Raw genomic sequence first — 27836 nt, 5'->3', positions numbered from 1 at the left:
CTCACCTGAGCCAAATAACTTCCTCTACCTAGACTGTATCTCCCTAAACTTGCCTGGCTTTGCTACTTTTAATTTTAATTAGCTTGGCTCTCCCTGGCCCCACCTGAATAACAGTTTCCCAGTGACTAGATGATCCTCGTTTTAGCTGGCCAGGCTTGCTCTGTGTCCTAAAGCTTGGGTCACTCTTCTTCTGTTGACTTGTCTATCTTAAGTCTTTCTTGCCTGCTGACCTGAGGCTCCTCTCAAGCGAAAGTGCTCATGACTTTTGCCTCTAGATTGACAACTCTACTTCTGGGAATCAGGAGGAGGGGGAGGGTAAAAGGCACCACCATTTCTGTGTCTGAGAATGGGGGAGGTGAGCAAAGTCATCGCAATTAGCGGATAATTAGCGCCGCTGACCCTTGGGGCTCATCATCGCTCCTGGGGCCAGCCCCCAGCAATCAGCCAGGGCAGGTCGAGAGTGTCAGGCCCGGGAATGAATAGGGCTCATCAGCGGCGCAGAAGCAGGGGAGCCAATCAGGAAAATTAATAGCAGAGGAGAAGGGGAGAGAGGGAAGGAGGAAGACGGAGATAGAAAGACAGACAAGAGAGACAGATATAGGCAAGAAATGAGAAAAAAAAAAAGAATAAGACGGACTGGGATAGGGAATGAGAAATGGGAATAATCAAATAGGAATAGGGATAGAAATGAGGGCAGGAAAGGGAAGAGCGGGAGGAAGGAAAAGAATGTAAAGGGAGAAGGGTGGAGGGGGAAAGGTGAGAGGAATGGTAAGTACCTGATATAGTGTGGGCCCTTGAGGAAATTAGCCACAGAGGCCAGAGTGAGTGACTGAGTCCGCGACGGAGGAGGGAAGGGGAAGAGCCAACGCCAAGAGAAGAGAGCCCAGGGGAGAGAGTGTGAACAAAGTCGGGAAGAAACGACCCTTCGAAGAGGAAAAGGGCCCCAATACGGGTGGCCCTGAGCCGCGGCGCCGGCCGCAGAGCGCGCCCCCTGTCGTCCCCGCCTCGCCGCCCCTGGGGGCGTGGGGGACCCGTCCCGCCCGCCGCGCCGGAGTTTGTTCTTGGGGCCGCCACGTCGTCCGCCCCAGGGGCCAGGGAGGGGGCCTCGGGGGCGGGGAGGCACGCCGGGGGACTGGCCTAGGGTCCGACGGAGGGCGGCAGCCCCGGGCCGGGCGCGCTGTGGTCCTTCCCCGCCGCCCATCCGCCCGCCTCTCCCGGTGGGCCCTTCTTGCCTGCCGCCGCGTCCACGCCCGGGCCCACGGTCCAGTCCACGCCCGGGCCGAGCGGGCCGAGTGGGGGGCGGGCTGGGTGGAGGGAGGGGCGCTGGCCCAGCAGCTGCCACCGCCTTCTCATCGGCCGCAAACTTTCACAAAGCGGCGTGTCCGGCCTCATCAATCTCCATTAATAATAGTTGGTTGGGCTGCGGGGGACAGGCGGGGGTCCCGGGCCGACCGGCCGGGCCGCTGGGAACCGGCTCTGCGGAGGGAGCGGGAGCCGGGCGCGGCGGCGGCGGCGGCGGGCGGAGGGAGGAAGTGAAGCGTAATTTGAGGAAGATGGATGAGTCCGGAGGGCGACACCCCCAGCCCGCCCGCTCGCCCGCCCCCTCCCTCCTTATGAGAGAGAGGGAGCGCGGCGCCGGAGCCACACTGCGCCGAGCCCGCGCCCCGCCGCCACCTCGGCCCGGGAGCCAGGGAGCGAGCCCTGCGTGTCCGCGCGGGGCGCCCGAGCCGCGGGGCGCACGGCGGCGCCGGGAGGGGAGCGCCCCGGGGCGGCCGCAGCTCCGGGCAAGATGCAGAGAGCTGGAGCCGGAGGCGGGGGCGCCCCTGGGGGCAGCGGCGGGGGCAGCGGTGGGGGCCCGGGCACTGCCTTCTCCATCGACTCCCTCATCGGGCCGCCGCCGCCCCGCTCCGGCCACTTGCTCTACACCGGCTACCCCATGTTCATGCCCTACCGGCCGCTCGTGCTGCCGCAGGCGCTGGCCCCTGCACCGCTGCCCGCCGGCCTCCCGCCCCTCGCCCCGCTAGCCTCCTTTGCCGGCCGCCTTACCAACACCTTCTGCGCGGGGCTGGGCCAGGCTGTGCCCTCGATGGTGGCGCTGACCACCGCGCTGCCCAGCTTCGCGGAGCCGCCCGACGCCTTCTACGGGCCCCCGGAGCTCGCCGCTGCCGCCGCCGCCGCCCGAAACAACCCCGAGCCGGGCGGCCGACGTCCAGAGGGCGGGCTGGAAGCCGAGGAGCTGCTGCCGGCCCGGGAGAAAGTGGCAGAGCCCCCACCGCCCCCGCCTCCGCACTTCTCAGAGACTTTCCCAAGTCTGCCGGGTAAGTGCTGGGGCCGAGCAGGGCGCCGGGCGGGAGGCAAGTTCACCCGGAAATCCCAGACAGCAGCCTGCTCAGAAGCTCGGCACCTGCCTGGAGCCCTGGAATCCCAGAGCCCGAGATGGCGGGTTCGCGGAACCACTTCCAATTCCGTTCCAAACACGGCACCTCTAGATCCCAGAACCTGCTCTGTCTCCAGAGTGCCTGAAGCCTCCCGGAAGACGTCCCGCTACTCCCTTCCAAATCAGTGGCATTCTAGTCCTCAAGCCTCCACTCCCGCCTCTCCTTTTCAGAATCCCTTCATTTTTCTCCTTTGCCAGGAATAGAGAAACTGCAACTGTGGGACTCCTGGGGACACCAGCAAGACCCCAGGGTGAGGGTACATTGGGGCAGCTGTCAGTTCAGTGAGGAGAGGACACTTCTGGCTTCTGAAGAGAAGATTGTATTGACCCCGAGTGGTCTCTGAATGCAGGGGCAAAGGGAGGGTCTTAAAGCAGTAGTGACCCTGTTGGTGACCTGTCTTCACCTTAGTAGTAGAGGTCACTTCTGAATTGGCAGATTTAGAGCCAAGTCTTGAAGAACTGGGTAGGGGGCATAAAGGAACATTAGCTAGCAGGGGCCCTAGCACCCGCTGGACCAGGGCTGACTGGGAGGCCAAGAGAGAGGCTAAAGGCTGGGCTGGGTTGGGTGTGGCCCAAAGGCCTGGAGTCAAGAACCCAGCTAAGATTCTGGAACCAGTGAGATTCAATTAAGAGAGAATTCAGGAACCCTGGATCCTCTGTGGGACGGTGCCCTCTCTGTAGAAGCATAGTTGTTACACTGAACCCTGTTTAGATTCACTTTAATTAGAGTCCTCCTAGCCTCCCTATTGATCCTTAATCCCTAGAAGCCAGAAAAGCTTTCCCTTGTCCAGGGGCAGATCCAGGGGCTGAGGTCCAAAGCTTATACAATTTGGTGGGCCTTATTTAAGAAAAACAGGGGTTGCATGCAAGTGTGGGGTTCCGAAATCTTACAGTTCCTTAGCATCAGGAGGAATCTGCCTCTGCTTATCCATTCATCGCATCCAGCTTAGCAGGTGGAGGTGACCCCAGGAGGCCTCAGGGCTGACTCTGTCAGAGTCAAGGAGGAGATCCAAGAGTCCTTTTGTCCTTTGCCAGGCAAGGGTAATTCCTGATAATAGGTTTCTGGGCCCTTCCTTGGAATTGTCCAAAGGGCTAATCACTCCTCCAGACCCCAAGGGTTGTTATAGGGCCTGTCTTCCTCTTTTCCTCTTTAGCCCCAGGTATTTTGGCTTTGGGCATTCAGCTGTTGTTTTGTTGTACCTGGTTGGACCAGGAGGATCCAGTGGCTGAAGTCTGAGCAGCACCTCCTAAGCAGGATCAAAAGGAAATGATAGAGCAGGAACTGGAAGGTGGGAGGAAATGTCCACAAGATAAAAGGGCCCAGAGTAGGGCAAACAGGGATGAGCCAGCAGGAGGATTGGAAGAAGAAAGGATCAGTAGGATTTTCGGAACAGGATAGTCCTGAGGCAGAAAAGAGAGCAAGGGAGGCCATCAGAGGGATGGATGGCTTTGGAGGCAGTAGGAGCGGGAGGAAGAACTAGACACATCTGGGGAAGAGATGAGCTGAGGTGGGGGAGAGGAGACACCACCAGAGCAGGGGAACTGAGGGGGGAATTCGCCCAAACCACGCGAGAACAAGCAACTTCTCCTACTCTTACAGGTTCCCCTTAGTTCATATTTTGACCTATTTGTATAATGGGGGCTCTTTTATGAAGCAGATAGAATATTGGCTGTAAAACCAGACACTGAAAAAGAGAAAGGAATAAGCAGAGAAAAGAACAGAAAAGAAATATTGAGGAAAGAAGAATAGAGGAAAGGACCAACAAATGAGCTGTATGTATACTCAGATTATCCAAAGACAGAGTTTGAGGCAGGAGAAGGCTGTCTGTTGGAAGAGATGTGTGCAAGGGATTTCTAGCCTGGGCTAAATGAAAGGGAGCAATATCTCTGAACCAGAAGTGTGTGTGTGTGTGAAGGAGTTCTGTCTTGAGAGAGGATTGGGAGGGAGCTAAATAAACATACTAGTAGGAAACAGGGAAAAGTTTTAATGCTAGGAATAATTTTTTAAAAAGATTTTTCAATACTGGGAGTGATGGGAAACTGGAATTTATATATATATAATGATGAAGGAAAGATCTTCATCATCAGAGGAAAATATTGGAAGCGAAAAAGGAAGAGAGACTTGTGTTGCTCTTGGAGTAAAAACAAGGAATTTCTTTCCTAAGAGTGATGGGAAGGAGACCTTACAGAGGAAGAATTTTCAGAGGTGCTTGAGTGAAGGTAATCACTCAAATTGGGAAGAGACATACGTAAAGGGTTTATAGTGGGGTTTCTGGGGCAGAACAGTTAGGAGAGATTTCAGAAGAAACATTCCAAGAGGATAATGCTTGGGACAGCTTGTCTGTGATTGCCACTTCTTATCACTCTTAGTACACACTCTCCCAACTCTTCCTCCACACGCCACTCACTCACGTCTACCCTCCCAGTCTTGATTTTTTTCCCCTAAAATAGTTGATAAAAGGCAATTCTAGAGATGTTAATTTGTTAAAATCAATTTGGGGGGCAATGACACATTGGCCCATGCTGAAAATGGTGGGAAAACAAATACTCCATTTTGGGAAATTAAGTATGAGAGTATTTAGCATGAAATAAGAGAATTCTATGCTTAAACAATGGGATTGAAACCTCAATGTCGAGTTTAGAGAACGAGTCCTGTCTTTAAAATGACAGGAGGAATTGCTGTCCTAGTGTGAATGGGTAACATTGCTCTGAAATTATTAATTTACACTTGTTTACTGCTTTACAATTACTAGCCCTTTTAAATGAAATTATAGTGAAGATAGGCCAATTTGAAAAATAATAAGTGAAGTTCTTTTTCTTGGGAATTACAAGGATTATTTTTAAAAATTTTGCTGAGAGTTAAGACAGGTCCCATCCTATTAGAATTGATGAAGAAGAAAACAGAACTTTGTTATGATTTGATTGCAGAGGTGGAGGCTGTATTAGCAGGCAAAAACAAATACTATGTACAGAAATAATGGAGTAGAAGACGTATTGAGAATGGTAGATTGAAAATAGTTCTAGGTGTGGAATGAGGGGAGCAGGGGGATAGTTGGGGAAGCTGTCTTATTAAGAGTGATAACAGGAGAGAATTTTGAATTAATAGGGAAGATTTAAAAGTATGAATCTACAGAAGAGCCCAGAATAGTGCTGTCTAGCAAGCCATTTATGTAACTTAGAAATTTTTATTAGCCACATTAAAAATTAAAAAGAAACAAGTGAAATTAATTTTAATATATTTTATTTAACCTAATATGTCCAAAATATTATTTCAGCATTAATCAATATAAAAAAATTTAATGAGATGTTTTATATCCTCTTTTCATAATAAGTCTTTGAAATCCAGTGTGTTTTTTTATACTTCCAGCACATCTCAATTCAGACTAGCTATGTTTCAGGTGGTCAGTAGCCTCATGTGGCCAGTGGTGACCATATTCAACATAACAGATCTAGAGACTTGTAAGAGCAGAGTCATATGAAAGTGATGGGGGAAAGGAGCTTTGAATTGGGGTGGATAGTGAAGTCCTCGATGTATTAGGAATAATGGAGAGAAGAGAGCAGTAAGCTCTAAATGACAGGAAAAAAGAGAATTCTGCCTTGAGTGGGATAGGAAGAGGTGATCTTGTTGTGTGTGAAGGTGTGTGTGAGCTCTGAGAGTAATCAAAGCTAACCTGAGGCTGTGGTGCAAACACACATCACAGAGATGCCTGGTGAAGAGGATGTTGCGTGCTGCGGGAAGTGATGAAAAGAGCTGTCTGTTTGGAAAAATGCAGAAGAAAACTTTAAATTGGAGATGTCTAGAGCAATAATTCATTCAGGGAGAAAAGATTTGGATTACCTGAAAACAAATATTTAAGAAGTAAGGGATGATACATACTCCATATATAATTGTTGAATGAATGAAAAAATATAGTGAGAGATTGCTGTGAAAGAGAATGCCAGTATTGAGCATGGCGAAGAAAAAACATTTGTAGTTGAAGTGATATGGAAAAGAGAATATGAGGGGACAAACCTGAGAGATGGCAGTGTAGTAAACATTATTTTAACTAAACAGAAAAAGATTTGCTGATTTATGAATAGAGATTGGCAATAATAAAGGAAATCATGCAAGGAGACTGGGAAAACTTCTTGGGAGCCTGCTATTTGAGTGCTGATTGCCGTAAGCTAAGCACCTGATTGTAGCCAGAGAACAGTTTAGATGACCGTCAATTAATTTCTGAATAGATATGCATTATGACTGTCAAGATATATTTACTCATGAGAGAAAAACAGGAAATGATAATATGACATGGAATCAGAGACTTCTGTTAGCAACAGGAGAGAGAAATTTTTCTTGGAAGTGACAGAGACCCAGAGTATGGTTTCCTAGAAATTTAGAGGAAGAGCATACAGTGAGAGTGATTGCTCCATTGACATTTACAGAAAAACAAATATTGCATTAGCTTAATCTGATTGAAGGAACATTGATTTAAGAGTCATGACACATGGGTTCAGTTCTCAACTTTGTCAATCATTAGCTGTGCAACTTAGGCAAGTTGCTCAGTTCAATTCAGGGAAAATTTATTGTATGTCTATTATGGGCTTAGAATATTCAATACACTACAGGAGACTCAAAGTTTTGAACTTCTCTAGGCTTCGGTTTCCTCATCAGTAACATAAAAGTTTTGGTTCAGGTGAATTTTAATGATCCTTTCAATTCCATAGAATGAAAACTTATTTTTCTAGCCTCAGTGTTTAAATTAGAATTCTTAACATGGACTCCATGCATCTCTTGTGAGGGTATCTGTTAATTACAGGTGGGGAAAAAATTACATCTTTATTTTTACTAACTTCTAACTAAAATTTGGCACTTCCTTTAATTATGAATGTAGGCCAGGAACCATAGTAGTCATTTCAACAGTACCTGAGATTTTTGTCACCAATAGAAATCACAGTTATTGATATAAATTTACAGTCATCAGAGGCATCTTATTTAATGAATTAATAAATAAACATATATGATTATATCACAAATTCATTTTTAAATATTTGATAACTATATTTTTATATAATGGCTTCTAATGTAATCCTATGTATTTTATGTTAGACACCGAAAAGCATTATTCTGAAAAGGGGTTTGTAGGCTTTATCAGACTGCCAAGGAGTCCATGGCACAAAAAGGGTTAAGAACTCCTGGTTGAGAGGGCGAGAGAATCTCAGAAATGACAAGAGGAGACTTTTATTGAGAGTATTGGAATGGATAGTGAAATGCCTTCTATCATAGTGAAAGCAACACTTGGGAGGGCTGGAAGAGAGAAGGGATCTCTGCAGCGGCAGTTGTAAATATGGAGAGATATGTTATAGCTGGTTAGGGGGTGATTCTTAGAGTGGTGGGCATGAATAGTCCATACTGGGAATAATGGGAGAGAAGCAGTAACTGGAATAATGAGGGGGAAACATTTTAATTGGAAAGAAGGAAGAACGTGATATGAGGAAAGTGCTTTGCTTTGAAAATAATGTTACAATCAGAAGCTGTAGGCAAGAATTTTGCCTTGGAAGTAACGGGGGAAGAAGGATCTTTGCAGTGAAACTGATGGGGAATTAGGAAATAAAAATGAGAGAAGTGATGGAGTAGATGTACAAAAAGAGAGAAACAAATAGGAATGGTGAGAAGGAAAGAGTTTGGTGGGAGAGAAATTTTATCTAGGGGGAATGAGGAAATGCCTCATGAAGGATAGGAGAGAAGAAACTCTGTCTGAACCCATGAAAAGGACAGAGCTGTGTGTGCTGGCGGTCACGCCCACCGCTACAGCGGTAATGATGAGACGAAAAAGACGTGGATTAGGGGTGAGAGAGAAAAGGTTGGAGTTTTCCACTGGAAATATGCTCATGCTGGGAGAAAGCTATCAGCTTAGAATAATGTGGAAGAAATATTGGTGTCCTAATTGGGAGAAAGTGACAGGGAGAAGAGAAGCTTGAATTTGGTATGATGGAAGAGTGACATACACAAGTTGAATTAAGTTGTATAGAAAGAGACAGCATTGTACCACAAGTAGTCATGAAGCAGTGTCTTCATTCTTTTCCCGTTATGGAAGGGACTGGAATAATCTTCAAGTGAGGAAACAAAAAGTCTGTATTAGAAGCAGCGGGGGGGGGGGGGGTGGGGGGGGTGGGGGGGGAGTGGCAGGGACTAACAGAGACTGGGGTTATGAGGAAAAAGCAGTGTGTGAAAATGAGGACGGGAGAAACAGGAAAATACTTCTGAACTGAGGGTAATGGGAGATAGATTTCTTGCCTGTGAATTATGGAGGAGATGGTATTATAATAGAAGTAATGGAGAAGATGGAAGTCTGTATTGGGAGCAATGGGAAAAGAAGTGATGCAGAGGTGTGCTAGGAGGGAGGAAGATGAAATCACCCTGAGAGCGAAGGTAAGAAGCACATGTGCTGGAATGGACGATAACTATTCTATCACTTATGCGTAGATACTCGAAGTATGTAAATGAGTGGTCGTGGCCAAATCACACCTGCCTGTGTCTTAGCTTCCTCGTCAGTAAAATTAGCGGTTTGATTTAGGTGAACTCTGTGGTTGCTTCCAGCTCTACAATTCTGTCTTTATCTATAAGGAAAGCTTTATTAATGAATTATTTCCTTTAAAAAGTCATCCTGAGCAGAGGGATTGGAGGAAATTCTATACTTCTCAGTGCTGAGTTGTTGCGGTAGCTGACGAGGATGAGGCAGGCTGGGGTATGGACATCTTGAGGTGAAATCAGGACTGGGCTTTAGGATAGAAAAGACTTTGTCATCTGGAATTGGGGAGGTGTCACCTGAGCTGTGGCTGTGTGCAGCCATCATATTAAATGAGAGAGAAACATTTGATAAAGGTGGGAGTAGATCTCATCTAGGCCAAAAAGATTGGGGGTCAATTGTGACCGAGGTTACCGGTGAGGAAGGAAACAGTGCCCGTCAGGGAGTGAGAAAAAGAAAAGCTGTGTTGTGGAGTCAGTGCCTGGCCTTCTATATTATTTCTCTGTTTGGTACAGTATTTGTGAGAGGGTGACATTAGAATTCACCCTTTTTTTTTCCATTCAGTGTTAACAAAGAGATGTGGTGTAGCACAGAGGAACGAGCGCCGGCTTTGAATACAGATCTTGGTGGCACCCTTTCTTTGTGATCTACAGTGAAATACTAACCTCTGCAGACTGTTTCATCACTGGTAAAATAAGGGCAACAATACTTACCTCACAGAGTTAAGAATTAAATGAGAAGATATTTGTCTGGCATCCTAAAGTAATAGGTGCGCAAGAAATTATTGGTATTGTCCTTGTATTGGAAACGGATAGGGAGCTTTCCCGGGAATTAAGCTGAGAAAGACCTCTTTACCAGGAATTCTGTAAGAATAGGTGACACTCTCTGTACTGATAAGGACAAATATTTCTGAGAGTGATGATAGAAAAGGCGCTGTATTCTGAGAACTGTTTATATGAGGGATGCTAATCTAATAGGGGTAGATTTCAAATTTTGTCTTTGGCTCATTCTCCCTCCTTTTGCTTTCCCTAGCTCACATTTTGGGATCCCTCTGTAGATCCCAAGGCTGCCCAAAGTCCTTCTGCTATGTCCCACTGGGAACCGTTCTTCCTTTGTCATTTAAAAAAAAATACCTCTCCTTTTTTCTACATCAAAATTCCTATTCCTTCATAAGTCTGATCTTGACTTAATGTTAGGAGCAAAGCCGTTGCAGTAAAATAATTGACACTCTGATAGAGTAAGGAGATTTTTTTTTTTTAAGATTTTTTTTTTTTCCTTTTTCTCTCCAAAGCCCCCCGGTACATAGTTGTATATTCTTTGTTGTGAGTCCCTCCAGCTGTGGCATGTGGGACGCTGCCCCAGCGTGGCTCGATGAGCAGTGCCATGTCCACGCCCAGGACTCGAACCAACGAAACACTGGGCCGCCTGCAGCGGAGCGCGCGAACCCAACCACTTGGCCACGGGGCCAGCCCCTAGAGTAAGGAGATTTTTAAAAGTTCAAATGAATTTCAAACTGGTAGAATTTTAGGTGGTGTTGTTATGAATAATTTCAGGTAATGTGGAAAAATCATTTTGGATGGCAGATTTGTGGGAGCGAGGTGCAGAGGCTTACTTTCCCTGGAGTCATGTGATTGTCGGCGCTTCTAGTTACAGCACGGTGTGTAGTCAGAACCCTTTGGGCTGCTAGTGATAGCAGCTCAACTCTGACGTAAGCTAAAACGAGCACGTACTGACTCACCTGACCACAAAGTGCAGGCGTGGACCCAGAATGCAAGCAGTGTTGCTAGGGCTTTTATTCTTGCTCTCAGTCTGGCTCCTCTCTCTGTCTTGGCCTCATCTTCCTCTTAAAAGAGGTAGGGGAGGGGGGCTGGCCCCGTGGCCGAGTGGTTAAGTTCGCGCGCTCCGCTGCAGGCGGCCCAGTGTTTCGTCGGTTCGAATCCTGGGCGCGGACATGGCACTGCTCGTCAGACCACGCTGAGGCAGCGTCCCACATGCCACAACTAGAGGAACCCACAACGAAGAATACACAACTATGTACCGGGGGGCTTTGGGGAGAAAAAGGAAAAAATAAAATCTTAAAAAAAAAAAAAAAAAAGAGGTAGGGGAGGGGGGCTGGCCCCGTGGACGAGTGGTTAAGTTCGCGCGCTCTGCTGCAGGCAGCCCAGTGTTTCGAATCCTGGGCGTGGACATGGCACTGCTCATCAGACCACGCTGAGGCAGCGTCCCACATGCCACAACCAGAAGGACCCACAACGAAGAATATACAACTGTGTACCGGGGGGAGGCTTTGGGGAGAAAAAGGAAAAAAATAAAATCTTTAAAAAAAAAAAAAGAGGTAGGGGAGGGCAACAAGCATAAGCAGCTCTAAATGTTTATAATCCAAGGTTGGGACCCCAGTGGATTCCAGCATATATAAAATCCTACAATGACTGATTAACTAGCTTGAGTCGAGTCCCCACGGGTGGAGAAATGTGATCGACTGTCCCACTGTACTGGGTGGTAGGCAAGAAGCAGTGCCCAAAGGAAGGGGTTGCTGTTAGTGAACAAAAGGGGGAAGGGATGCCGGGCAGACAAAAACAAATCCCAAACAGATGTCCACCTCAACCAGAAAGAAAGAAAAGAACGTACCTTTAACTCCCTTTCAGTATTAGGGAGGAAAGCCTTCTGCCTGGCTAGATAAGTAGTCCTAGGACCGATAGAAGAGACTGGGAGTGAAGCTCTTGGAGAGAGTTCTGTAATGGAGAAGGTAGAGAGTGATGAAGATGGAAGAAAAATTTCTGTTCCTCAATGAGGCTGATTCCTGTCCAAGAAAGAGCTGTACTTGAGGGAGGAGGGAGACAGTTGTAAACTAGAAGCTAAAGAAAATTGATATTAAAACAAAACTGTTTTCATAGTTTGGAAATGCCATTTTTAAAATGAGAAAATACGTTTCTAAATAAAAGGAATGCTGTCTGGTAAGATTACACTGTACAAACCAATAATGACAGAAAAAATAGAAAGATCTGGTGGGAATTTTCTCTTGGGGAATGATGGGAGAAATAGCCTATTAAAGGACAAAGGTGACATTTGGTGAGTGAGGCCTCTTCTATGGCAATTTTAAGAATCTCTCCAAGAATGTTAAGGAAAGACATTAATGATTAGGCTAGAGCTCTGTAGTGACAAGTGAAACGGATGAGGTCTAAATAAAACTGAATTCCGGGCCAGCCCAGTGGCATAGTGGTGAAGTTTGTGTACTCTGCTTTAGCAGCCCGGGGTTTGCAGGTTTGGATCCGAGGTGTGGACTTATATACTGCTCATCAAGCCATGCTGTGGTGGCGTCCCACATATAAAATAAAGGAAAATTGCCATAGATGTTAGCTAAGGGACAATCTTCCTCACCAAAAAGAGAACAAAACTGGATTTGGTAGAAAGGTTATTTATCTGATGAGGCATCTGGGGAGAGGGGTTTTACTTCGATTGGGAGGGAAAGAGAATGTATTTTACTAGAAAGGATAGAAAGAGCATTGACTGGAGATTTGAGAGACCAAGATTCTAGACATGGCTCTGTCTCTAACTGTGTGATCTAGGAAAATGATTTAATCTTTCTGAACTCAGTTTTTTCACCTGGAAATTGGGTTACTAACCTCCCATTACTACTAATAATGGGTCTACTCTACTTCAATGAGTTGCCTAAGATAAAATAATAAGTATGAAAGTGTTTTGGAAAGTTAAAGGTCATACAAGCATGCTCTTGGCAATGACAATGTTAGTATGCCATGAAGGGACCCCTGAGCTTGGAGTGGTGGGGAAATTGCCCTGAACTTGTCATGAAGGTGGGAGGGGCTCTGGATGGTAGTGATGTAGAGAAAATTTCTCATGTGGATTTGGAGTAGAGAATGCTGAAGGGTCATGGGAAGAGTAGAGAGAGAAAGTGAAAATGAATTTTCCTTATTGTACCTAAAATTATAGGAAGGAGTAGTAGCAAAATAGGGGCATGAAATTAATGGGGATGAGTGAAAACAAATTGAAAGTGAGCTAGTTGCAATGAATGATTGTACTATCTCCAAAAAGAACAGAGAAATAACTCTGCACTGGGCAAGATGATGAAATGAGGATGTGGAAATGAGAGTGGTGGCAAATATATCTCTTTTTTGAGGAATGACCTGGGTTTTTCCCCACCACTTGACCCCATCCAAATTGGTTCTGTGTTCAGGAAGCTGAGTAGTTGAGCAGGGAGGATGAGAAGGAGACTCACTGTCCTGAGGGTGGTTGGGGGAGTGTGAGGGTAGTCGTTTTTGAAGTAGAGGGAAGAGACGTCAGAACTGAGTGCAGTGACTTCTCTTCCGTGAATAATAAAGACTATTGATTTGATATATGCTATAACAGCAGGGTGGATGAGGGACAGCACAGGGGCGCTGTGGATTCCTGTAGCTGGGAGCTAAAGTGATGCTCCACTCCCCTGGGGGTTTCTGCTCCACTACCCAGGCTCATCATTCTTGGTGACCACAGCTTCAGGACTCTGCCTCTAGATTGTGTGAGTCTGGTGCTATTTATTCTTTCTCCTGGAGAATACCTACCATGGATTCTTTGGCCCTTGATTTCTTCCCCAGCCTGACCTGACCCATTTCCAAGATGAGGCTTCTCTATGTCCTTGGAGCTGCTTCCCTTCCTCTCAGAAGGAAGGCCCCGTGCAAGTGCCTCCCTGGAGCCTGAATGCTGCTCTGTGCAGTGGGATTAGGGCTGGTGGCACGGACTCTACAAGTAATTATGGTTCCGACTTGTGATTTCTGGTTCTTAGGATAATAGCATCCACCATGAGAAGTCACGTGAACTCTGGATGTTTCCTAATAACCAGTCTGTCCCGCAATAATTCCCCCTGAACAGACACCAAACTTCTTCATACAATCTAGACTTACCCATAGGGAACAAGCTGAAAACTCAATATATTCTTCTATTACCAGTAATATTTTCATACACAAAGGACAGACCTTTCCTATCTGTTTGGTCTACCCACCTAGTACAGTCAAATCACTTCCAATTTAAAAATTTTCCTTTTACTGAAATTATTCTCATCAGAATAATTATTTCCCATGTAAAATTTTCAGTGAAGTCTTGTTTTGTTGATCAATTTTTTTGTTCATATCATCCAATTATAGCATCTTCAATTAGAAATTTACTTTTACGGACATTATCTACCAAGTCCAATTATTCTAAATCAAAATTTGCCAGTAGAAATTTTATCAAAAAGATTTGCTTCTGTCAACTTTTAGTCAATAACATTTTTCTATGTGCAGTTTTTTATTTTGATTATATTTACCATTAATATTCATTATAAATCAGATAAAAGAAAATAGTTTGCATTTATGTTTTAGCTAATTCATAAGAAAATAGTAAGCTGTTTCAGGATTGCTATATTGTAAACAATTAGACTCCTATATTTCTCATCCATTTCTTCTGAATATGTTTCCATCACTTTGGACATTGCATTCTAAAGCACTCCATCTGTTGGTGGAGCAAAGAGCAAATGGCGGGGCCAAAATGTTCTGCTTTGCTCCAAGTGCATCAATGTTTTGGGTAAAAAAGGTAGTGGTGTTTGAAATAAAAGCTTTTTGCACTCTTTTTTCCCCCTGATTTTTTTTTCTATTTTTCTCTCTCCCTTCTCTAAACTTCTCAGCCCTTTTGGTTTCTCTGACCCATCATTTAATTCTTCTGCCACTATGTCTACCCCGCTTCTCTCTTGCCCCAGTCCTCTTTCTGCCTGCTGTGGCCTTCCCTTCTCTCTCTCACTCATCAGTCTTGTTCACTCTCCCAGACACTCCTGTAGCTAGCTGTACTTTCCCCTCTCAGTTGCTGTCTTCTATTACCCCACCCCCATCTCCTCCCAAGAGTTGCTTATCAGAGCTCTCAATGTCACGACTATAAAGGCTCAGAGAGAAACTCTTGCCCCTGCCGCTCAGCATCCCACTGGGATCAAGTAACCAAGAGAGGTTGTGAACCTGTGCTCCTTGTATAGCTTTAAAAGCAGCACTGAGGGTGGCCTGCTTATGTGGGCTTGATTATATGGAATCTGTCTGAAGACAGAGGGATGGATGATATGATCCCAGGAGGGTCCTGCCAGATCAAGGAACCTGGGAGCCTCATCTCAATCATCATCAATTTAGATTTATTGGACACCCCCTGGGTACTTGGAGCTGTGCTAAATGATTTCATCCTTCAAGTCCTCAAATCCAGTTTCTGCCTTTTTAGCAGCTGTTTAAAATATTATAATATTGGCCTGAGTTTTTACGAGCTTTTGTTATTCTTTCTGTTATTATTTACTACAAACCACGTTTTAAAAATTAAAAATTAGGGGCTGGGCCTGTGGCCAAGTTCCACAGATTCTGCTTTGGCAGCTGGGGTTTGCAGTTTCAAATCTCTGGTGTGGACTTACTCCACTCCTTGGCCATGCTATGGAGGCATCCCACGTACAAAGTAGAGGAAGACTGGCACGAATGTTAGCTCAGGGCTAATCTTCCTCAAGCAAAAAAAAAAAAAAAGGAGGATTGGCAATGGATGTTAGCTCAGGGTGAATGTTCCTCACCAAATAAATAAATAAATAAACAAATAAATAAAAATGAAAAGTTAGAGCATTGAGTAATGATGTTGAGGATTGGCCTTCGTTTCTTTTAGCATAAGATCCCATAGATGCTCACTCCATATGGGCTCCTCTCCAGCTACTGTGAGATGAGAGGGCATCCTGGAAAGTGCATAGGATAATATTCATGGAGAGAATGTCTTCTGGGCACCAGAGCTGAGAGGGGGTGGGGTTGTGGGGAATATTTTAGGACGGGTTTGGGAAAGGAAGAACAGAGATGGGAAGAGAGAGAGTGAGAGGGTGCTTAGGGATACTTTATTTAGTCCACAAATATTTTATTGAGTGCCTACTCTGTGTAGGTAATTTTCTAGATACTGAAAATACAGCACTGAAAAAATATTAAAAATCCATACCTTCATGGAATTTGTATTTTACTAGGAAGAGACAGCCAATAAAATAAGTGAATAAAGTTGGTGACATGTACTATATCAATAAATAAAGCAGAGAAGGGAGATAGAGAATGTTGGGAGTTTTAATTTTAAGAGCATGATCAAGGAGAGTATCATTGATAAAGTGAAGACCTGAAGGAGATAGGGAATGAGCCAGCGCAAAAATCTAAGTGAAGAGCATAGTATTCCAAACAGAGGGAAGAATCATCTGGGGGAGGGGCAAGGGCAGGAAGGGCAGAAGCAGGGAAACCAGTTTGGAGAAAATGTCGACGAACCAGGTGAGAGATGATGGATGCTGAGGAGGTGGTGAGAAGAGGTCGGGGTCTGGGTGTATTTTAAAGGCAGTAGCACTGCCGGGATTTGCTGGTGGATTGGGCATGGGTTGTGAGAGAGGGTGAAGGTTGGTTTGAACGACAGGGAGGATGGAGTTACCTTTAGCTGAGATGGGAAAGACGTGAGTTCAGATGAGGAAGAGCTGGCTTGGGAGAAGGATCAGGAGTTCGGTTTGGGACATGTTCAGTTTGAGTTCTGTGGGAGCGGAAAACAGTACAGGGAAGAGCCCTTAATGAAATGAAGGCGGAAACCAAGGGTGTGAATCTTGCAGAAAATAAAATGAATTTGGCTAGGGATGAGATAAGGGAGAAAGCATGGGGTGAAGAAAGGTGAGTATTCTGAGGAATGCATCATTTATAGACAGTATATTTATCTGTAGACAGTACCTAAAGCTGGGAGCTAGTGAAGCTTGGGCAAGCTGTTAAAGAGAGAACCAAGACCAGTTGCTGGTGTAAAGCAATAAATAGGAATAGCATAGCAAGGCTGGGTGAGCCTAAACTAGGGTATGCCACATGGGTTTTGAGAAGGTTAGATAAAGAATGAAGTACTGCAGGAAGAAAAGACTGGGGCCAGGGGATAAAAATACCCCTGAGGTGTGAAGGAGCTGACTGAGATGGAGGTGGGCGATCTGGACATGGGCTGGGAATTCTGGCCTCTAAGGAAAATGTAAACGTGGCTCTTGAGGAAAAGGAACAGGTGTAGCTCGCATCGGTGAGGGAAAAGGACAACTCTGGAGATGGGAAGGGGACTGAAAGTTACTGGGCTGGTCCTGGTGGCTCTGAGAAGTTTTTGCTCATGTGCAGGCAGATAGGGAGGGGTTAGAGAAGAGTGTCGGGTACACTCTGAGTGCTGGAAGGTGTTCTCGCCATGTACACACGTGCACACCCTTTTTCTCTTATAAAGCATTTCATCGTTCCCTGAATTTATTTTACTTTGGGTTGTATTCTCGACCTTGGAGTGTGCTTATCAGCGTACATGTGATATGTGGTGGATGTAGATAGACGCACTCCCACATTTCTGAAGTCCTCCCTTTTCACAGTGATCTCTCTTGGTAAGGAGTTGACTATTCATATACATATTATCCATTTTCCCTTGTTCTCTTTCCTACTGGCTGGTTTTCGTTTGACTTTTAGTTGTTTCACTGCTTATTGGTCCTTTGGGCAAAAAACAAGGGAGTTTGTAAGACTCAAACACTGAAAACATTTGTAGTGTATCATTTGCAGTTCTGACAAAAACGTCAGTGGATAAGCAGATTAAAGCCAATGGTTGAATTAAATTTTAGAATTATGTATAGATCAAAATGTTTAAATGCCTGTGATTACAAATAATCAGTAATCTACTAAATGAGTCAAAAGTTCTTTTTTATCACTTTCCTCTCTATATTTTCCCTTGCTGCACTTCTATTTCCTTCTCCTCTTTCTCCCATATTCCCTTCTGTTCTCCCAGCTGACATCAAGCTCACGGTCCTCAGGATTCTGAACTTGAGCAGAAAACAACTGTGCTGCTCAGCTGGGAAAGAGGGAAGGTGGGGAAAAGATGACATCATTTTAAAATTAAGGAGAAGGATTGAAAGGGGCCTTGGGGAGCTAAGTAATTGGAAGAAAAATCTGGTTGCAGATAAGGTGGCATGTGGCTGGGAGGGGTCCTCATTCTGGGCTGGATGGTCTGGTTAAGGAGAATTGGGAAGGGGGCGAGGGGAGGAAACCTTCTGACTCCCAGATCCTTCAATAACATTTGTTGGACCCAGGTTTGGGGGTGAGGGGCTGCTGAGAATGGGGTATCAGATGACCCTGAAGTTTCCATCTGGAAATGAGATTCTAAGATTCCAGATCTAGGGAAGAGAGAAGGAGGGGAGACAGAATAGAGGTCAACACATAGCTCTTCCCACCAGGCCAGGTGAGGACTCTTAGGAGAATAATAAAGGCCGACAGCCCCCATCTCCTCATCTATCCTGCAAAAGTAAATTTTCCTACATTACTGATTCCTTCCTATACTAACTGAAAGGGTCCTAAGCCGGGTCCCACACTGCTTCATTCTGGGACCTGAGGCTGTGTGTTTTGTGTTTGGAGGGGTGGCAATTGAGTGAAAATTCTTGGTCTGGGTTTGGAGAAAGCTGGGAAGGTAGTGGGTAGGGAGAGTGAGGTGGCGGGGCGTGGGGAAGTTGAGGGGTCACAGTCCTGGGAATGGTGTTCCTTTGATAGACACATTGCCTCCCCCACTTTGCCGTAGTGAAATCTGTGCTGGTTAATACCTTTCTTCCCATGTCTTTGTCTTCCCTGAACCTCTTCCCTACCCCTCATCCTGGATGTGCTGTCCTTGTCTCTCCTCCCTCCCCATCTCATCTCCTCCATGTGTGTCTCTTCCTGCGTTGTTCTGTCCGTGCCTGGCCATGGTTCCACGTGCCTCCTCCAACCTAACTGCCCTTTCCTTGCCTTCTCCCTCCCCATCCGTTGGTTTCTGCTCCCCACAGCAGAGGGGAAGGTGTACAGCTCAGATGAGGAGAAGCTGGAGGCACCAGCAGGAGACCCGGCAGGCAGCGAACAGGAGGAAGAGGGCTCGGGCGGTGACAGCGAGGACGACGGTTTCCTGGACAGTTCTGCAGGGGGCCCCGGGGCTCTCCTGGGACCTAAGCCGAAGCTAAAGGGAAGCCTGGGGACTGGAACTGAGGAGGGAGCACCAGTGGCAGCAGGAGTCACAGCTCCTGGCGGCAAAAGCCGGAGGCGCCGCACAGCGTTTACTAGTGAGCAGCTTTTGGAATTGGAGAAGGAGTTTCATTGCAAGAAATACCTGAGCTTGACAGAGCGTTCCCAGATCGCCCACGCCCTCAAGCTCAGTGAGGTGCAGGTCAAGATCTGGTTTCAGAATCGGCGGGCCAAGTGGAAGCGCATCAAAGCTGGCAATGTGAGCAGCCGTTCTGGGGAGCCTGTAAGAAACCCCAAGATTGTTGTGCCCATACCTGTGCATGTCAACAGGTTTGCTGTGCGGAGCCAGCACCAACAAATGGAACAGGGAGCCCGGCCCTGAAGGGGCTTCCAAGGACTTCGGAAGGCAAAGGATCTGTTCCTGAGTCTGCTCTGAGACTGGGTTAGGGTTCTGTGGACCAGAGGGGCTACTACTGTGATTCTGCCCTGGGACAGGGCTCAGCTGGCCATTAACTTAGCTCTAGATGTGCTCTCCTGGCAACCCGGGATGTGGGCACTTGGCCCTGAGCCTAGTGCGGAGACCCTCAGGACTGGGGGCTTCAGGGTTAAAGGGGTTTGGCTTCTTATTGCTGAGGGGCTTTCAGGCCTGAGGTAGACTCCTGGGGAGGGAGCGGGTTCTAAAATGCCTAGGGCCTGAAAGGTTCCTGGCTAATGCCCTGGAATCACTTCTGACAGGAGTGGGGGAGTCCAGGGCAATACCTAGCCAAGCTGGTCACAGCTTCTTATTTATTTTGTGTAAAGTTTGTATATATGGAGCTGTCTGCCTCTGTCTGTCTGCACCCCTGAGAGGGATTGAGAAAGTTCTTTGTTTCCTTGATCCTCAGCCAGAGTTTAGTTCCATCTTACTGCCCTGGGTGGGTACCATCTTGCCTGTCTATGGTACAAGGATGTGCAAAGAAATGATGTGGAACTGTCACTAGCCTCCTTAAAAGCTCTTCGGCACTAACCATCTCCTCCCATGTAAACTACCTCCACTTCCGTCCTTTCCCACTCCAGGCAGGCCTGCTGTTCGCACCTCTGGACCTCATTCTTCTGACGCGGCACTTCTTTTCTCTTTATCCATTAAACAGGCAAGCTTCTTCAGCTCTGCTTTCTTCTCTTTGGAAGAGTTGGCAGACTTCAGGATAGAGAATTCACTCCCTTTTGTATTATGAGGGGAAATGAAGTACCTGACCCTAGTTTAGCTGGAGTCTGTCCAAGCCCTATCTACTGGGTAGAGATACTAGTCCTGTCAGTGACTGGGGCAGGCCAGGGGCTCACCCGTACCTGTGAGCTCGTTAATAAATCTTTTTCTATGTAGAGGACGTAGCAGCTTAGTCCATCTCTGCCACCCTTTGATATTCCAGACGTGAGAGACTGGAGTACAAGACCCACTTCCAGTTCTCTGTTCTTATGGCATTAATTGTGGTCTCTTCTTCCCATCACGCTGTTTACGAAGCTTGGGATACGAAATCCTCTTTTATTATAAAATAAGGTTGGTAGAGAGGGCCCACTGCAAAGTGGGTGAGGCAGGAATGAATCTGTGCTGGTTCTGGGTGTGTGTGTCCTGTAAGGGAAGCTATGGAGAAAGGAATTAGAGGCTTTGGGATTGGAATTCTATGAGCGAATTACAGAACAGCATTAGTGGACAAAGTAAACATAGGGATATGAGGCTTCAGGGGCACTTGCAACAGAGTATAGCACAAGGGAAACAAGATAAACTAGAGCTGTTTGCCATTTCCCCACCTTCACAGAAGGGCTGCTATCCTGTACCAGCTGTGGAGCAGGGCTGCTCAGACATGGAAGAAAGGGGATTATTACAGAAACCAGCTGAAGTTGGTATCATGGTAAACAGGGCTTCTTGGGAAGAAAGATGACCTGCATTGATTTGGGAGGAGAGCTAGAGTAGAGAACAGAGCCACTGAGAATGAAAATGGGCAGGCTGAGTGAGGCAAGGAGACTCAGAAGGTCAGGGAGGGGAGGAAAGGACAGCTCAGCCAACTAGGTGGCCAGTCTCCTCACCTTCCTTAGAGGGCAGATTGCTGCTATTCCTGATTCCTGGAATGGCAAACCAGCCAAGGTCTATTCACTCACACGTCTACTGAATGCCTCTTACATCGAAACTGAGACAGTTTTTCCTTGGCAGTTCACTTCTCCTAGCTGGTTTTGGCAACCAAACAGAAAGCAACCTGGAGCTGGGACTGGTCATTAACAACGGTGTCACAGTTCCCCAGCTAGGACACACGGATCCAGGGCTGGTCTTCTCTATTCTTTGGCTAAATGTCAGCAAGGCTTGAGAATTAGGCTAAAAAAAAAATGTATTCCAGAGCAGCCGCAATCCTGATCTGGATCAAGGCTGTCTCCCTGATGCCTTAGATTTGCCCACATAGCTGTAACCTACAGGGTTGGATTCTTTTTAGGAGAGAAGCCAGGCGAAGGTCGAAGATCACAGGAACTGTTGTCCCTTCGCTGTCAGAAACTCATGTTTCCAGGTCTAGGGCTGGGGCAGAGGCTCTCTGGCTCTGTGCCCTCAAGAGGGCTGGGAGGACGGGGAGGACCAGCAGCCAAAACCAAGGCCCTGATTTGCCGTTTTTTTCTGAATTTACCCATGAAGCCTCTTAAACTATACCAGGCAGTATTCAGCCACTCAAGCAGCTTATTTTCCTTAGGGAACCTGGAGGTGATTATTGCTAATATTTTATCAGCATTGCAAAAGGGGCTGTGGACCGAGGAAATAAAACCTGGTTTCCTCTCAACAGCATTACTTGGTTATTTACCTACACACAGGCAAGTGTCCATGCACAGAGTGCCAGCCCGCCACATCCAACGTATACTCAGTGTTGCAGAAAACACAGGCCACCGGCGGAGTGGTTCCAGGAATGGGGAACCAACAGGCTCTTTAGAGAGCAGGGTCTCTAACTTAGTAAGTTCTCACCGTTTAAGAACAGGTACAGAGGGGTTTCCCCCAGGTCTTCTTTCTAGAATAACAGGGGATAGTCAGAGGGAAAAGCAGGGGCTCTGGATTCTGCCCCCAGCTTGGCAAGATGTTGGTGAGAGTCAAGGTGGCTGTTCTGCCATCAGCGACCTACCTCCTCCCCTTTCCTCAAAAGCAAAGCCTAGGCATGAGTCCCGAGAGAAGTGCTGCCCTAATAAATGTCTAGCCGCTTATCCTGTGGCATCCTTGGAATTCTGTGCATTGACTCCAGAGTCTCCCTGTGCGTCTGGCTGTGTGGGCTAGTTCCCAGACTCTCAGGAAGGGGCAGTATGCTTAAGCCCTCTCTTTGGGTGAACTTTGGCCAGTACAAGGTGTGGGATGAGGTTAATGGATAGAATATTGATGAAAATAGAGACCAGCTAGAAAAGCTTTCTATGGGTTGGGTTGGGGGGGGGGTGGAGTGTGAGTGGGGAAGGCATCAAGAAGCTTCCTGTAGTATGCACAGAGCTCTGTATCTCCTGATGTCAAGATTCACTGCCAGTGCTGCTGGCAAACTCAACTACACCCCTGGCAAGAGAGGGCTGAAAGAAACACACGTAGGAGGCTGAGGGAAGACACCCTGACCTCAGGCTAATTGAGAGGCGAGAAAATCCTAGAGCACAGACAGCAAAAAAGAAGACAGGGACGAAGAAATAGAGATGAGGGGCATTTTTGGAAGGGCAGAGGTATAAGCCAGCCCTGGCAGTCTAGTGGTTAAGATTCGGCACTCTCACTGCCGTGGCCCACGTTTGTTTCCTGGTCAGGGAACCACACCACCCTTCTGTTGGTTGTCAGACAGTGGTGGCTGTGTGTTGCCGTGATGCTGAAAGCTATGCCACCGGTATGTCAAATACCAGCAGGCTCTCCCATGGTGGACAGGTTTCAGCGGAGCTTCCAGACTAAGACAGACTAAGAAGGACCTGGTCACTCACTGCCAAAAAAATTGGCCATGAAAACCGTATGAATAGCAGCAGAGCATGTCTGATATAGGCTGGAAGGGGAGAGGATAGTGTAAAAAGACCGGGCAGGGTTCCGAATGCTCTGCTGTATGCACGGTCAGAATCAACTCCACAGAACTAACAAGAAATATAAAAGGGGAAAACAAGGCCATACACACAGTCTCGTTTATTGGCTCATCATACATATACACCAAATATGTACACAAACATAAATACTCCAATATACAAATTTACATGGGACTCACAGATCACCCCCTTGTCGCTTTCATCCAGCACACCCCTTAACCTGTGTCTCATCCAGGCTCCATTTTAGGATGCAGGCTTGCAGGGGGCTGGCACTAGCAGGGAGGAATCTGGAGGAGGGAGAGGTCCTGCTCCCCTCTCCTCACAGGTAGCCCCAAAGGGTCCTGTCCCTTTTCAATGGCACCATAGGGCAGAGGGCTAAATACTTCCACTCCTTCTCTGCTGCAGCTCAAATCCCAGACGTCTCTTCTGATCCCTCTGTTTCTCCCATTTGGCTCTTCTCCTTTTTGATTCTTCCTATTTTCTTCTCCTTCTTCCTTTCTGTATTCCCTGCTTCTCAGTCTCTGTGTCTTTGTTTCCCCCAGTGCCTGTTGGGAAGAGGGTTCCCCAGGCCATGGAGTCCTTCTGGCCCCTCTGCCCCCTTCCTGGGCCTTAGAGGAGGCTAGGGCTTCGGTGCAGTTCAGCAGAGGTGTTGGTGCCATTGGCAGGCTCTCTGTTGGGGGTAGGTGCTAAGCCACAGCCCTCCCCAGGGCAGCCATGCTGGATCAAGATGTCTGCACATTCCTGGCTGCCAGCCCGGCGAGCATAGGCCAATGGAGTCAGACCTCGGGCGTCCCGGCTCCTCACATCCACCCCATACTGCAGAAGAAAGCACATTTGCATACCTGGCATGACATGGCAGGAAAGGTGTGGGTTCTTGGGGAGAAAAATGAGAGGTATAAAAGGGCTGGGGTAAAAAGGATGTCAGGTAGGTCAGTGGAGCCTGCAAGGGGGAGGCTGGGCAGGCAAGGAGGGAGCCGACAACTCACCCAGATGAGCAGCTGTGTGAAGACGACATTGGCCATGGCACTGGAGAGATGCAGAGCTGTCCGCCCATCCCCATCTCCATAGGTCTCATTCACCTCCTCCTTGGACCCGTGTGCCAGAAGCATCACCAGCAGCCGCAGGTCGTCCTCCACTACGGCCCGCAGCAGCTGCTGCCCCAACGGCACATCCGAGCTCGGCAGTGGGGCCAGGAAGAGCTTCTGTTCGTACTTGGCCCGTATCCAGCGCTCTTTCTCCTCTCTGGAACCAGAGGTCCATTGAGGCATAAGCCAAGGAAGGACCGAGCCAACAGGCGGGGGCCAGGGAGGGTAGTCAGGAAAAGACATGAACACCCCGAAGGGGAATAAGGAAGAAACAGTGAGAGAATGTGTCAGAACAGAGGAGAGACAAGCCTGAGAAACTGAGGGCACATAGAGGGCAGTGGGTAATGCAAAGAGTATGGAAGAAGCTGAAAAGAAGGAACGCTGAAGGGAAGTCCCTTGGGGGCAGCAAGGATGTGGGGGGCTGAGAGGGCAGGAAGATTCCAGACAGGGCTCGTGTGGCAGCTTATCTGGCTATGCTAGAACAAAGGGGTGGGGGCCTGCACAGGGGGCCCACGCACAACCCTATCTACCACCCATTCTCCCCATCTCAGAGCTCAGGCTAGTGCCTTCGCACCACAGAGCGATAGGGCCCTGCGCATGCGCCTCCTGCTGGCCCCCTGACCTGCTGATAACGCTCAGAAAGGGTCTGTTGTTGTGAGACGCCTGAAAGACAGGCAGGGAGGGGGAGGGTCACCCCAAGGGGCCAACTGTCAAGCAGAGCAACAGCCAGTTTTTTAACCCTTCTATCCCTGTCACAGCCATTCAGCACCATTCCCAATCTTCCCCTTACTGCAGCACTGATGTCCCCTCCCTTCCCGGCCAGCTTCAGGGCCCCAGCCACTCACCTGCAGGCGTCAGGCCCTGGCTTTGCATAACCATCCAGGGCTCCCTCCCAGACACTATTGGCCAGGGCATTGCCCATCGCAGTCATAACAGCCAGCAGCTCAGGTGGCCAGTCATCAAGGTCAAGAGAACGGACCCGGGACAGGTGAGCCCCCAGATGTCGGTGGGTCCCTGAGCACTCGATGCACATCAGAGCGCCCAGGTTCAGGCTGGCCCAGTCTGGATCTAGATGGTGAGAGGAAGCATGATGAAGCCCACAGGCAACCTGAGTGAGACCACCAGGAAAGTCCTCCTCCCTCTTTCTTGGCCTCCCGGAAGCCTCTTATGCAGCTTTCTCTAAGCCACCACCAACCCCGGCCCCACTAGCCCTGGCACTCACTGGGGGCATCGCAGTCAATACAGAAGCTGTTGCCACGAACAGTGCGGACAGCCTGTACAGCCAGAGCTGCATTCTGGTTCCCCAGTCGAGTCTGCCGTGGTGGGAGAGACAACGGGTGGCTGGTCAGTCACAAGGCCACCTTTGGGTCCCACCCCACTCAGGCCTCCGTGCCAACCTTGTCCTTGGCGCTGCGGCAGCCCTGCAGGCTGGCGAGGATCTGGGCCTGCACGCTCTGTACCCACAGCTCCCGCTCCTCTGCCGTCGAGGCCTCGAAGTGCCACGTCTGCCCAGTGAGGGACACCACCACAAACTCAAACGACTCCTCCGACTCTGTTGGGTGCGGGGGCATTTACCACCATCAGGGTAAGACACCTGGGCATGCACATCCAGGGACACGCCATTGCCACAACTCCACTCACACCCCTGCCTTCCTGGCACTCATCCTCCTCCTCCCACCCCAGCCTCAAGGGCAACGCTCTCCAGGGCAAGTTGCAAGGAAGATGAGAATAAACCGGCAAGAGTAGTGTGGAGCCCTCAAACCTCCATCCTAACCACCTGTGGAGCCTGCGTGAAAAAGGATGGGATGCAAGGTTTTAGAATCCCTGGCCTGGCAGGAATGGGTATGGAAATCAGAGAGGGGTACTTTCTGGAGAAAGAAGAGCTGAGTATCTGGGGAAGGAAGTGATGGGGGGCTAGGAGGCAATGCTAGGAGAGGGTGGGGGAAGGCGGGTGTGGGCACCATCCGTACATGTCAGCTGCAGCCGCCTCATTTTGCAGCTCATTAAACCCAATATTCCTGACGGCGTCAGCGTGGGGCTCCTGGGAGCTGGGCCCCTCCCCCACTACCATGGCATAGACAGGCAGGCAGGGCAAGTGGATGGGGAGAGGAAGAAAGGTTTTCTCCATGAACCAGGATGTGTGAGCAGACAGGGACCCGAGGACATCTGCAACGACAAGCACTGTGGGCCGGACTATGACCCCAAGCAATGTGGTGAAGCTGTTCCAAGCTCTGCTCCCCCAGGCCCTGAGAAGACGGCCACACAAATCTCATTCCCAATGGTCACCATGGGTGAACAATTCCTAACAAGCAATGTGAATGTGTCGTGGGGGCTTGAGAGACAGCTCTGGTACCTGTGGGGAGGCCCAAGGGTAAGCCAGAGGGGAAGGCCTGAGCTACACGTTCTATCCAGGGCAGCCTCTCACATCAATGCCACTGACATCCCCTGGAAGTCCTTCTGCTCTGAGGGCACCCTTAACAGAACTGCCTTCCTAGAAAAAGAACTAGTACCTTCTCTTTCCCCAGGCTCAACCATCCCACCTCACCTTGCTTTCAACATAACCTTTGAACTACATAATCCTGATGATCTGTGGGGGCTGTTCCCTGGTATAGGTGGACCCCACGCCATGAGCATTAGGCATCACCGCACCCCAGGTTGGCTGGGAAACATGCTCTTTCCCATAGAGGTGATCTCTGCCCACCTACCCACATCCCTAACCCTGACAATCAGAGCAGAAACGAGAAACTCTGTGCCAATATAAATTAAACTAATTTGGGAGCAACGAGACTCCAACCACTGAGAAGAGGGACATTTTGAAGCTACTTTGGGAAAAATCAGAGAAGTGGCACTATGATTAATAAAGCATTCTAAGAAAGGATCTATGGAACACTGTGTGAGGAGCTGGAATTCCTTAGCCTACAGATGACTAAGGAGAGACTCAGCCAATCAAGACACACGTATTAAGCACCTATCATGTGCCCAGCATTCATTAACCTCCATGGGTGATACGAGAGACACAGAAAACACAGGTCCTGGCCAAGAGTCTGGGAAGAGCTACTGGTGCAGCAGCCTGCTGTCTTTTACCTTCTATGAGAATGAGAAGCAAGCTCACAGTTTAATAGAAAGGGCTTAAATTAGGCAGAAAAAAGCTTTTCTGAGACACTAGGTTGAGATTACCAAAATAAGTTGTGGAACTACTTTTATTGGAAATTATTATTAGGAAGTGATTAATCTAATATACGAGAAAGGGTGTTACTTTTAGGGTACTGTCCCCAAGTCCCACTGCCCACCTCCGGTTTCCCTCTGGGTCCCCCTAACCTTCAGCAGCACTGCTGGGGCCGTCTGGTCGGGGGGTCCCGGTGCTCTTTTTCCGCCGGTGCTTCTTCCGGTTGGAGTGGGGAGATGGGGGAGGCTCCAGCTTGGGGCTGGAACTGAGCACCTCAGCTGGGCCACTGGCTGGTGAGGGGAGAGTTGGAGAAGTGTGGGAAGAGGAGAGGGTGGGGGGCAGAGCAGTCCTGCCTCGTGCTGCTAAGAGCTCCACCCTGAACTGCAGCTGGGCCACCCTGGGAGAGCCAGACTTACAACCCTCTCTCCCCGGGGAGGGGTCTGCCCAGCCTTGGAGGAGGAGAAGGTGGAGAGATGAGAGGGTAGAAACTCAGGCAGAGCATGATGAAGGCCAGAAGGAAACCCTGGCTTCTGCAGCCTGGAGGGGTGGAAGGCGGCCCAGGGAGCTCACAGGGAGCTGAAGCCCCAGCAGCTCCGCACCAAATTTATCCTCAATCACTCCCCGCTC

General features: G+C 48.3%; 2 protein-coding genes across 7 annotated transcripts in view; one reads left to right on the top strand and one right to left on the bottom strand.

Moving 5' to 3' along the window:
• Positions 1–1649: 1649 nt before the first annotated feature.
• On the top strand, positions 1650–19428 carry GBX1 (gastrulation brain homeobox 1). Its single transcript, XM_014828896.3, has 2 exons — positions 1650–2318; positions 18749–19428. The coding sequence occupies exons 1-2, from the start codon at positions 1790–1792 to the stop codon at positions 19300–19302; spliced, it is 1083 nt and encodes a 360-aa protein (XP_014684382.2). The 5' UTR covers positions 1650–1789; the 3' UTR covers positions 19303–19428.
• Positions 19429–23041: 3613 nt separating this feature from the next.
• Positions 23042–27836, bottom strand: part of AGAP3 (ArfGAP with GTPase domain, ankyrin repeat and PH domain 3) — a 56893-nt gene continuing 52098 nt past the window's right edge. For 4 of the 6 annotated variants that reach the window (XM_014828908.3, XM_070516238.1, XM_044765743.2 and 1 more), the window contains 6 exons: positions 27362–27499; positions 25441–25595; positions 25266–25356; positions 24889–25111; positions 23945–24200; positions 23042–23774 (listed from right to left, as the gene is read on the bottom strand). In XM_014828908.3, the coding sequence (XP_014684394.3) occupies positions 23568–23774; positions 23945–24200; positions 24889–25111; positions 25266–25356; positions 25441–25595; positions 27362–27499 (1070 nt within the window). In that variant the 3' untranslated portion in view covers positions 23042–23567. The remainder of the gene's footprint in view (positions 23775–23944; positions 24201–24888; positions 25112–25265; positions 25357–25440; positions 25596–27361; positions 27500–27836) is intronic. The other 2 variants (XM_014828909.3, XM_044765745.2) reach the window with 1 other exon arrangement.

The sequence above is a fragment of the Equus asinus genome, chromosome 1, assembly GCF_041296235.1.
Source record: "Equus asinus isolate D_3611 breed Donkey chromosome 1, EquAss-T2T_v2, whole genome shotgun sequence".
Lineage (NCBI taxonomy): Eukaryota > Metazoa > Chordata > Mammalia > Perissodactyla > Equidae > Equus > Equus asinus.
This window is presented reverse-complemented; position numbering and strand designations above follow the sequence as displayed.